General features: G+C 20.9%; 1 protein-coding gene across 1 annotated transcript in view; it reads left to right on the plus strand.

Annotated features, from left to right (window-relative positions):
- The window catches only part of LOC105361676 (membralin), a 57,783-nt gene that overhangs the window by 24,644 nt on the left and 19,342 nt on the right, over positions 1-13,797 (plus strand). The window contains exon 10 of the mRNA XM_011498927.1: positions 5,996-6,128. Coding sequence (XP_011497229.1) covers positions 5,996-6,128 — 133 coding nt within the window. The remainder of the gene's footprint in view (positions 1-5,995; positions 6,129-13,797) is intronic.

Below are 13,797 nucleotides of genomic sequence, written 5' to 3' on the forward strand. Positions count from 1 at the left end.
AGTTTCGGGTTGCAATAGATTTTTTTCAATCAATTGTTTTCAAATAATTTAAGCCTCTAAATATACTCTAGTAAACAAGCTAGCCGAGTTTGATGGCAAGTCGCAAGGGTCGTTCATTGCATTCAAAACAATTACTACGTCTGTAGTACGAATGGCAATAAAGTGGCTGTTTCGAGTATGTTCCGGATGTACTAACCTTTTCGAGCCCTCAGTAACCTTGGCGAGCTTTCTTAGATTTTTATGTCTGTGCGATAATTGCCTTTTTTATGATGGCTGTTGAAAGTTTTCTAATGAATATAATTCGAGAGGTTTTCTTATCAATCTCGAACAGTATTTCTAGGATTTAAAAATCTAATCACTATTTCTAAATACTCTTATCTATTTACTTAAGAAAATTATATTTTTATATTACCAATAAATCTTTAAATACTGTAGTTTTTGTTCATCTTTCAATGATTTATAGTGAATTCTTACATTATCAATTTAATATTATTGAACTGTAGTTGTTACTTAATTAACCTAATAGTGTCGAATAAATATCATACTTATTTTTATTTTATAAATATATTATTTTTTATTAGTAATTTCTGTAATTTGTTATATTAAAAGACGAACGAACTAAAATTTAGAATACTTAACTGTTAATTGAAAAAGCTTTTAAATTAAAGTAAATTCTATCATTTTTATAAGTACTATAATTTAAAAATAAAACAGATTCTAATAGTCTATTTTCAAAGTTTATCATAGAAAACTAAATATTTTAGGGTATTTTATAAAGATTATAATAAAATCAGTAATATACTTTTAACTTTATAGCATATCAATATCAAATTGACTGAAAATTGTAAAAAATTATGACTGAATTGAACTAATAACGTAAAATTTATAATATAATAACAATATTCTGATATTTTTATACATATTTTTTTTTAATTTCTTAAATAAATTTTAATAAATGTATATATATATATATATATATATACATACATACACATATGTATGCTAGGAAGATAATACATGTTTAGTGGATTAGGTATTATATTGCAGTGGAGATTTATATTGTAATATATGTAGAACAGTTTGAATATATATATATATTCATTGAATTTATATAAAAAAAAATACTTTCAATTCATTCTTAAGAATATAAAAAATATTATAGAAGTTCTTAGAAAAAATTATTTGTATTATAATAATTGTAAAGTTGTAATAAATATTTTATTAATGTATTGTTAATAACATTGATATATTTAAATTATACTTAACAAAGCTGTTTTTATAGATTCTAAGTTGTGTTATTTGTCGGGTAAAAAGATTACATGAACTTAGGTTTTTTAAAAAGTTAAACAATTGTGTATATTATACATCTTAAGCAAATGTTATAAATATAATTAATTGAATTTAAAAGAAATTTATTTCAAATATTCTTTAGGATATTTTAATTTTTTTTATGTTTTTTAGGATCTTAAAATAAATCAGTTATTTATTGAATTTTCAATTTAATAATTAAAATTAAAACATATATTATGGTAATACTTTTTATAACAAAATTATAACAATATTCTATAAATTATTTATAATGCAATTCAAATATATTTACAATTTATGTTGAAAATAGTGAAGCGCTGTTTGAACGACCGACTTTATAAATTGATGAATTTTAATATCTAAATTCTCTTTTTCCTTAATGTAAACATCTAGAAGTTTTTGAATGACAAATATTTGAAGGGCATCATTAGTACAATCATTTTAAGAGTCCCCTCGTTATTCGTCGATCTATTCGAATTTATTCATTCTACTCCATATGTGAAATAAAGAATTTTAAGAGGTGGTAGTAGACTGATTTTTTTTTGCACAAAATAAAAATTATTGATAGGGTTTCAAGAATTGGTGTTTTACTCTTGAAAATTTTAATATTTTTATAAGACATAGCACGGACTCCATATACGAGTCACAGCTGGTACCTGGATTCATTTAAAATTTTGCTTGACTAGTATGCATTTAAACTGCTGTATTATCCACGTATCATTGTTGAATTTTACAAATAGGCAAATTTTTGCTGTCTGATTCATGTATCTAGTCTTTGCAATTTGAGCATTCCAGAATCTATTGAATTTATATATTGGACTTTTTTATTTGAAAAAAATATTTTAATCGATTATAAATTAGATTAGAAAATTCATAAAAATTTATAATTTATTTTTAATTTTAATTTAATATGTATTGAAGCAGTTGAAATGGATAAAATATTGAGAACTGTAATCGCTTTTTGTATCAAATAAAGATGTATCCGAATAATTTAAATTCTTGACATTGATTAATTAAATTAAACAAATTTTAATTTATAATAATAAATAACTGAATAAATATATAACAAAAAAACTAATGTTTTTATTGTTTGTAAAATGTATTAAAATAATATGAACGCAATAATACATGAAAAAAAAATATTGTTGTTTTAGAAAAAAAAACAATTTTTCAATAATATCATTGTTGTAATAATTTATTGAATAATGATTTTAATGTTTTTTTGTCAATAAAATTGCCTCATAATTGTACGACTAAAATTTTCTCTTTTATAATGTAGATTATAAATATTCTTTTTATTTTTTTATTAATCGAGAAAAATACATTTGTAAAAATTATAATTCTGTTCATAGTAAATATTTTTTAAATGGTTGCAATTTATATATTTTTATTACAATTTTAATGAAATAAAAAATGTTTAACTTATTTCTATTAATGACTTTTTTAATTCATTATAATTAAAAAAAACTTCTATATATATTAGTTAGTACTTTGTAAATAAATGAAAATAATTCGAATTGGTTAATTTAATAATAATTGATCTAATTTAATAATAAAAATAACAAGTTAGGATTAAATTAATATATAATTATAAAAAATAATATTATCGTAAATTAATATGTATGCTATTAAATAATATAATTATTTTTATTATTATAGCACGAGTAGAAAAGTAATGGCAAAAATGAAGAGAAAATGTTTGTAGAAAATGTAAGAATGGAATTTATTAGAAGAGAATTAAAATGTAGAAATGGAAAGTGTCAAAAGTAAAAGATGTACATTTATGTATTGCAAATCCCTGAATTTATACATTTAATAGGATGTTAAACAAATTGAAGTTACATCACGTTATTAGTGACAATGAAGTGAAATTTACCAAAATCTATTTTTATTTATTATTCGTTTACACGTACTATATAGAAATTTTGTCCAATAATATTGTTAAAATTCTCGTTAATCGTGACGAAAGTCAGTGTCTAGAAAATTTATACTAGAATGTTGTTCCATTTATTTTATGAGATGCCTTACATATATAATTTAAGAGGACATATATCCAGAGTCTTGTTGGAAGTTTTATTATTAAAAATATTAATTCGGATTTAAAAAAAAATATATTCACTGCTTATGATTCTCTGGAATATAGGCGAAAAATAAATGTATGAATTAAATTTTTAACTACTTATTTAATGAAGATATTTTTAGTTTAATATAGCATACCATTCTCTATAAACATGAAATAGAGATAAAATTAATATTTGAATTCTTTCAGTTAATATTTAAGTTAACTTGTATTTTTGAGTCTTTTTAAATAATACTTAGAAAATTTAGTTACATAGTTTAGAATATTTAGAAATTTTAATTAAATAGTTTAGAATAAATTCCAAATTGTACACTTTATAATTGATATTATTTACACTGTATTATCAACAAAATATATATCTGAATCTTATATGAATTTGATATTAATGTATTTGCTTAATTTAGATTAAAATAATAGACCATTTTAACCATTTATTTAGTTTAAAAGTATAGAAGTTTAGATATAGTGAGATTGATAAATAAGATAAACAAGTATTACCTAGGATGTAAGATTATATGGTAATAATACAATTTAACAATAAATAAGTATTTTCATTTATATTAATATTTTATAACCATTTTCTATGGAAATATAAAGATTTATTTATGTATTATTTATGTTATTATATATAATATTTTGAAATCAACAGAAACATGATTGTTTAATTCAATCCTCATTTTTATATTGAATGTATTATAACACAATTATGATAATTTCTTAAATCTCTCTTGAAAAAAGTTCTAAAATAAATGAAAGTCTCTGACAAGTGGAATATATTTTTTGCCTAAATTATCTATTATATATTTCAGAGTAAAATATAAATATTATTTAGATAATTACAATAATAATATTTTTAAATAAATTTGGTAGTTATAGATGCTACATTTTAAGTTTAATGTTTTTATGATTTTTTACCTTAAAACTTTTAATTTCTTTAATAATATTTTTGTTTGATTTACAAAAACTGTCAATTCTTATTTATATTGTTATTTGATACTTTAAGACAATTATATATTCATAATATTTTCTATGTTTAAAGATTAGTTGTACATGACAAAAATAATAAATTTCATAATTTCATATTCGTGTCTTTTTCATGTCTTTGTAGAATTTGATATAATTTTTATTCTGTCTCTAAGAGTATTGTTGCGAATTAATCTTGCATAATAAAATTGTGTTGAACAAGGTGGAAAATAATTCACGTGCGCCTACTGTTGCTTACAGATTACGTCTAGTGAAAGCATGCGCGAAAGCATTACGTATCGTTGGTTTAATTATGCGTGAACTACACAGAATAATAGAATAGTTAACGAATTCCGTAACTAAGTATCTATCATTTGTGCTCCGACAGTTACATGAGTTTTAATGATTTTATTTTGCTTCGTTATTTGTTCATTAAAAATAAATCTTTTAAAACGATTTATTATCTATACTTACATATAGTTATATTGATAAATAAATTTAATTGTTACAAGCTATTGTATGTATTTTATGGTTGATCGTATGTATGTTCTGAATCAAATTTAAAGTAAATCTAAATTTGTAATAGTTATAGTGTAATTCATATTTATGCATTGATTATAAAATTTGTTTTTAGTTTTTAATAATAGAATGAAGTAATATAAAAGAATTATTATAAATTATATAATATTGTAATCATTTTATAATTGTATTTAATATCGAGGATTTTAGATTATATTTTTAACATAAAACACTGATACTTTTGAGTTAAAATTTATTAGTGAAATTTACATCAATGTTCACATTTAATGCAAATAATGTCATAAACATTTCAATGTATATTAGCAGATAGATTGAATAAAAAATTAGTTAATTTCTATAAGCTTAAAATATTGGTGTCATTTGCAGCCAATAAATTATTTGTTAATAATTTTTTTTACATCTGATCCAGAATATTAATTAATATTTGATTTTTATAAGGGATCAATTCAAAACGTTAGGTTATATATTAGTTTATTATATATTAGCTTTTGTAATATTAAAATTAAAATTTTTTTTTCATATTATAAAATATTATAGAATTATTGTTGTAGAAATATAATATTAAAAATATTATCGATTTCTTTAAATTATGAGTAGTGATTATGAAACTTTAATTATGAATAAATTTTTTTAATTTATATGTACGTTACAAAATTAACATGGTTTCAGGAAAAAAGTGATAGGGTTATTAACATAAAATTAATATTCTTTTATTAAATTTTTTATTATTTAAATTTTTAAAGTAGCGTTTATAATATAGCATCTATAGCTTTTACAATATATAGAGAAAATGCACACATTTAACTTTTTTCTAACTAATCTACTTAATTATTTCTGCAAGTTTAGTGATATTTTATATTTTTTATATAAATCTGTATACAAACAGACATATGTGAGGAGAAGATAGTTATATATGTTATATAAATCAAGTAAAGTGGCTAAATGATATGTACATATTTTTTTTATATTAAACATAGGAAATGAAATAAAATAAATATGTGAGTATATAATTTATTTAATAACTAAAGGTTCAGGTTATTGGACTAGGCTATATATATATATATATATACAGCATTTTTCATTACATGATATAATGTTTTTCAGGAATGGAAGCAATAATGTCGGAATTTTTTAATGATACGACAACGGCGTTTTACATTATGCTGATTGTTTTTATTGCCGATCAGTATGATGCCGTTTGTTGTCATACTACTATTACTAAGAGGCATTGGTTAAGGTAAGTTAAGATTTCAATTTAGTCTAATATGTTTTTATTAATTTATTAATGCTATGAAATATTTTCTTAAAATATGCTTCGATATACATAATAAATTAGAAATGTCATTTATTAAAGATTCAAAGTTAATTTATTCCAAATAAATGCTTAATTAAATGACATTTCATTTTATGAATATGTCAATTTTTCATTTTGATTGAGATTAATAATTTTTATTTTTTACAAAGTAAAAAAGAATTTGGTTTTTACCAAACAATAGTACATATTATTTATTTTTCTTTGATCTAGTATTACCAAAATATCTTTTATGAAATACTTTTATGGGTCTGTCCATTATGATTTCATTTTAAATTACACTTATAATATTTTTAATTATTCTTAAATCCAACATAATACATTATAAAGACTAAACATTGTTTCATTAAGATCATCTTATTATATTAATTCCAGATATTTCTTTTTATTGGTACCTTTCTTTATTTTATTTGAATTAGTTAGTGTAAATGGTCTATTTATTACTTTAATATTTCTTATTTAATTAATTAATGGAATTTATTATACTGTGAGATATTAATAATTTATGTCCCATTCACCTTTTTTATTATCAAGCTTTTGTCATAATTAAAATAAATAATATCCCTTTTCTAAAAGATTGTACAGATTTAAGATAATTATCTTTATATTTTTGGGTTTCTTTTTATTTAACATTTTTTAAAAGTTTTGTGAAGATTATTTCTTTTTCCTCTATATTTCGATGATCGAAATTACTTTTTTTTCTAGTACATCATTCTATAAAATATTATAAATAGATATACATAATATGAAACAAATTAATTATAAAATAACAATCGAAATTTAATAAAACTTTTTGAATTTTGGATAATTTAATAAATTTTGTATACGTTTTATTATGTAATGAGGTAATGAAATGGCTATATTTTTACATCTCGGTAAATTAATTTACATCTAAAAATTTGATAACAAGTATAAATATAAATAAGATAAAGTATAAATAATCAATATATAAAAAGTTTATTATAGTTTGTAAATTATTATATCAATTATTTTTAATTTTTATATATTATTTCTAAATTATACACTGATTAATCATTAAATGTTGTAAAATTTACTGAAATTATGTAATTTAAGCCGAATCTATATTTTACTCTAATTTATACATGCAAATAATTAAAAATGTTTATATTTTTCAATGTGAAAAATGCTTTAAAAAAACCGCAAAATGGAAAATGAATTCGTTAGAAAAAAACCAGAGGAATGACATTGGTAGGGCATTTAATTTATCAGTATTATAGCAGATTTAAAATCTGGAAATAAACAAGTTCTCCCATTCTTCTTACTTCGACCCTACAATTTAGTAGATTAAATTTAAAACAATCGGTATGAAGCTCTTATTTTTTATACACATTTTAGCATTTGTAACTTCATATTTTTCATTTTTCTTTTCATCTTAGCAATCTTTTCTGCCTTCTGCACATTTTATATTTGTGAACTATACCTACAATTAATTAAAATTTTTTTAATATTATTAACTACAAAATTATCGACAAGGAAGTTGAATTATTTTATTTGTATATTTTTCAATTATGTACATAATGGATATATACTATATTTTATGGATTACCAATATTTTTTATTATTTATTCACTACAAGAATATCAATATTTATTATTTTTGTAATTCCTTTAATTCTTAAGATATTTTCTTTTTAAATATAATCAGTATAATACTTGGCACCTCTATACTTAATACGTTGTTTAAAAAAAATATATATATATTTGATTCATAAATACAGCTAATTATAAATAAATAAATACTTTTAGTATATTTAATTTATGATTTTGTAATATATAATAAGTAATATTCGTTTTAAAAATCTACAAGCGATCAAGAAGTTATTTAAAGTTTTATTCAGAAATTTTATTAAATTCTTAAATTCAAAAACTATACTGTATTATATATAGAAATTATTAATTTTTTTTTTTTATATAATTCAGTTAATTTGCAATTCCTAAATTCTATGTATTTCTTTTTGAGTTAGATTTAGTATAAATACTTTATAAATAAATTAAATTTTAGGATTTTTACATAAAATGTTATTTATAACTACATAATATATATTATCTACATAGTATAGATAATATACACATGTAATCTATTAATTTATTTTAGTGTATATTTTAATATATGAAAAAACTTCTTTATATTATTATATATTATAGTTAAAAATATTAAATGGTTCGTATTAAAATTAAAAATCTTTATCTGAGGATAAAAATAGTTGAAATTTGCATATGCTTAATATTTATAACAAAAGTTTCTGAACGTTGTTTTAAAATTGTTTCACACATTTATTTAGCAAATAAGAAACCAGTTTATAAAAAATATAAAATTTGATTCATTACATTTTTGTATAATAAAATATAATAGTTTATTGACAATTTACTCATATCATTTACTCATAAATCTACAGTTTTTAAATGTATATATATACTACGAAATATTTCAGATATGTCTCTTATACGAAAATTCATTTCTTTCTTAAATTTTGAAATAGGTGTCTAATTTCCATTTTTATACTTCTATTCTTCCATTCTTCTCACGCTTATTTCGAATTTTAAACGGTGGTCATCATTGTACTCATATAAGCATACGTGCTTGTCTTTTATTAATGTATGAAACATTTTGTCACATAATGGATTCGTATTGTATATCGGAGGGTTGGTGTGAGATAAAATTTTCTAATTAAAATGGACCTGTGATAATGACAAGTATTATACAATGTTCGACAGAATTCAGTTCAGTCAAATTAGTTTGATTTTGAGGCAATGAGAATTTTAATCTTGCTAGTTAACTATAAACCCATTCTGTGTTCTAATTGTGATTATATAAAACAATTCAGTATGTATTTTGAATTTGTATTATTTCGGGGACACATAAGAATGCAAAACGAATATGGAAGTATAATGGTAGCATTATTTGTTCATTTCTACTTTGTAATTATATTCCAATTTTATATTGGAATATATTTCAGTAAGCTTTTAAAAAACTGTAAGTAGAAAGAATCAAGTTACGTAGAATAAACATTCTAATTCTTCCTTCCCTCAGACATTTTCTCTCTCTCTCTCTCTCTCTCTCTGTCTCAGTATATATAGTTTATGATATGATTGCGATTTGTTTGCTTATAATATAGATCAAAATCTCTAGAAGATAAAATTATCTGTGAAAATAACATTACGCATTTATTTAAATAATTTTAAGTTTAATCCAAACATTTGAAATACAAATATTAAAAGTAAAAAGATTAATTTAGTTTAATGAGATTTAATTAATAAAGAGCTATAAATACAAGTATAATTATATTTTTTGAGTAAAATTATATAGTTGATTCTAAACTACTAAATTAAAATTTTTTCTTGACAATATAATGTTGAAATATATAACTGTGAAGTTTTGTCTATATTAAAAGAATAAAGTTGTATATAATATAGAACTTGATTATATACGTGTGCGCGCGCATGTGTTTATATATGTATATGTATTTATGATCATAGGATTTTATAACCAGTTTCATATAAAATGGTTATATTAAAATATAGACAAAATATTCGTTTTTCTAATAAAATTAGTAGTACTAGATTATGGGTATTAATTTTCAATCTTGATAAGTTGAGCAAATTACCAAACCTTGTGTGTTGTCAAAAGCATCATCTGCGGTTACAATTCTAAATAAGAAAAGAGAACTAATAAATTTTATACGGATATTAATATGTTTACTGTATATAGTACAATTTAACATCTATTTTTAAACGTATATTCAGGATTTTTTATATTTTTAAAATATATGTTTGTAATATCATATATATGTACTGTAATATTTATGTGACAAGCATAAACAATTTTTACATAAAAACTTGTTCCATAAAAGGAGTAATAAAATTTTTAAATACATTTATTATTTTTTAGAATTGTAAAATTTATTTAATTAAATTCTAACGAAATTTCACATTTTCCTACTGTGAAGATGTCAAATATTGATTTTTTTTGTATTTATATAATGAAATAAGTTATTAAGAAAGTTGTAATGAACCCAGTTGCTCCCTTTAAAAACAACTTTTTTATAAAAATATTTTGACAATTATTAAATGTGCTTATCAATTATGTATATAATATATCATCTTATTATGTTCGAATAAACACATTTGCATATAGTTTTCTAAACATAGAGTAAATTACAATCCAAATTTATTTAATTTTTATCTGGCCATCAAAATAATTAAAATTAAAAAAAACATCTTTAATGAAATGTATTCATATGAAAGAAAAATATTTAGAATATATGTAATATAATAATATAATTATTTGAAATAAATCTACTTTTATATCGAATTTATTAAAGTTGATACATTATAATGTATAATTATTTAAAATATTAATAAAGGCTCAGTATTAAATTAATTTAATTCAACTAAAAATTTACTTTATAAAGGCAATAAATTAAAAGTATGTAATTCGTAAATACGTTCTATCATCGTTGTTTTTACAGTACTATAATATTTCATAACTTTTTATTTTAATTATATTATAACTATAATTTTAATTACATTATACGAAAAGATTTTTTAAGTTGAAGGAAAGGAATCATAAAAAGTGACAAAACAGAAATAGAAAATTAAAGAATCCCGCAAGTACTAAAAAAGGAGAAAAATAAAAGTGAAAGTAGTTCGGTGGAGTTTAATATGATGAATGTATGTGACTGAGTTACGTACCATTTCACGTTATTCGTATAAGACTTTCTGCTCATATTTTTACTGGAATCTGTATTTATTTTTCTATGATCCTTACTTGTTCTGAAAATAATACTTTTACCATTATGGCGCAAACAGAAGCTGAAAAGAGTTCATCGATAAACAAATAATTATCAAAAGCACGTTCCCTCGATCAATTTTGTGCGTTGATATCTCACTAAATTACCAATGTATTTTAGTTGTTTACTTTTTTAGCATTGTTAAATGTTAAACTTCAATTTTATATATAAAAACGTGTATAAGCTGCTTTTAAAGTTTTTATATTTTTCGCCATAGATTATTTAAGTAGTTTAAGATAATTATATACTTTACCACTTATTGTATTTTGATAAGAATTTGTAATTTTATTTAATTCATAAAATTTGTGAATATATTATCTAAGTTTTTAATTATATTTTAATATCGTCAGTTTAGTATCTTGCGTTCTGCGCCATAAGTTATCTTAAAAAACAATGCTATACAAATCTACAAATATAATGCAAAAGAATTTGATCAAATCCTAAATACTGTATTAGCAATAATATTAGCATATTATTAGTAATACTAATTCTATTTTTGAATTCCAATGAATTAGTAACTATTTTATTCTGATATAGTACTTTTTATTTTTAGTAATATAATTTTATGATAGCATTTATAATACAAATAATTATAACATTAATTCAAAATTAGATTTTAAATTAAAAATATTCCATTTATTTAAAATTGATAAAAATCATAAATATGTTATATATTTACTAAAATAAATTTTATACTAATTAAATTTTTACTAATTAAAATTTTAAACTTTTATTTAATACTAATCGTGTCAACTGCAATTGTTGAGATACCAAATATCATTTCAGTATTAAACGGATACTATTTATTAATATTTATTTTTATAATTGATAAATACTTTATAACGTGTACCTTATTTATCTACCGAATCGTTTTAAATTATACACGGAGTAAAAATTGTCCTACAAAAATCTTATCGAATATGAAAATCTCCTTTTTAAGATAATCTAATCACTCATATTAAATAAGTGAATATGAAATAATAAAAAAGATTTCTGAAGAAATCCTTTAGAAAAATTACAGCAAACATGAATTTCAATCGCGAATGTTCTTTTTATTTTATAAGAGTATGGCTTATGGAAGTACATTGAAGCGTGTTGAATCATGCATTTACTGTCTCATTCTTTCTCCTACCCTTATGTCACTTATCTCTCTTTTCTTTCCTCCCTCTCTCCTTGATTTTGTTTGTACTATACATCTTGCTGTCCCTATACCATTATCATCGAGACATTGGAAGGGTCGATGGCTTTTCCAGTCTCTCTACACCAGTCCTTTTCTCGTTACACAGTCTCCCTACGTCCAGAGCTTATAATCAACTGGGCTTGTCCGCAAATAACGCCTAGAAGCGTGATTATAAATGAATATGATTCGTAATTGAGATTATTGAGCAATATATATCCCATATTATATATGTATATATTATATAATTATTCAATAAACTCAAATTTATATATATAAACCAAGCAATAGAAGTATTATTTTAAAGTATACAAGAAAGAAAGCACTGGTTATATTTACATATTAAATTGCACATAAGAAAAATTTTTTTAAAAAGTCGTATGAAATAATAGCAAAAATGAAATCAAATTTAACTAATATTTAATTTTATTAATAAATAGTAGTCGGTATTAGTTGAAAGATGTTTTGATACAAAAAATGCATATATTATATGAATACACATTTATAATCATCAAAACAGATATTTTCTTGTGTAAATCAAATTATCATTGATTTAAAATGATAAAATTTAAGATGGGAATTTAAAATGGTTAAGATGAATAATTAAATATTTTACTTAATCACATAGTTTATATTATAATAAAAACAATATTACTATTTATAGATAATGATAGTAGATAAAATTATATACATTATTGAACTTATTAAAAGTAAATACAGAAAAATGATTAATTCTTATTGTATTGAAAATATTTTTTATTAATTATTTATTATTTGGAAAAGGCTGATTTATTTCAAGTATGAAGAATCATGCAATTTTTAAAAGAATTTGTAAATAATTTCCTTACGTACAAAGAATTTGTACATAAATACATAGTGTACCAATGTAAACCAAAAGTAAAAGGGAATAAAAATAATGTAAACGGATAATTCTTTCATAAATGTATAAAAAGGAATACATTTGAAAGAATCGTGCCATATAGTTATGAGATTTATGAAACCGTGAAGAATTCAAACAGTAGTTTTAGTTACACTGATATTATTCATGCTTTCTATAATGGCTATAGATCAATCACTTAATTAATTTAACAAGTGAATATTTTTATTTCGCATATACTAATTAATAATTGCAATGATGTAATTAAAATTTTATCTTTAGTTTCATTATACTTGTTAGTGTATATTTCAAATTTAAAAAATACTATTTAACTTTGAAGTATATTTTCGTATTACTTGCAGGTACACCTTTTTCGGTAGAAGAATTCATATTTAATAGGAATTTCATACAAGGTTGTGTTTTATTAAAAATTTTTGATATATTGAGAGGGTAAAATTTCATGATAGAATGCAAATTTTTATATAAAGTCTAAATAATAAATATTATATTTCAAAGAAAATTGACCTTTTATGAATCAAAATTGAAAATACGAAAGTGTTAAATGTATTTTTATGGAAGAATTGCTTAAAATGATTGTTATTTTGCACTATTTAACACTTAAAATTTACTTATCGTTACTTTTTCAATGATTTACAAAATAATTTTCAATATATAAACCATTTTTCCACAAGATTTCAAAATATTATATACAATTATATTATTTTTCCCT

This window comes from Ceratosolen solmsi, unplaced genomic scaffold (assembly GCF_000503995.2).
Source record: "Ceratosolen solmsi marchali unplaced genomic scaffold, CerSol_1.0 scaffold30, whole genome shotgun sequence".
Taxonomy (NCBI): Eukaryota; Metazoa; Arthropoda; class Insecta; order Hymenoptera; family Agaonidae; genus Ceratosolen; species Ceratosolen solmsi.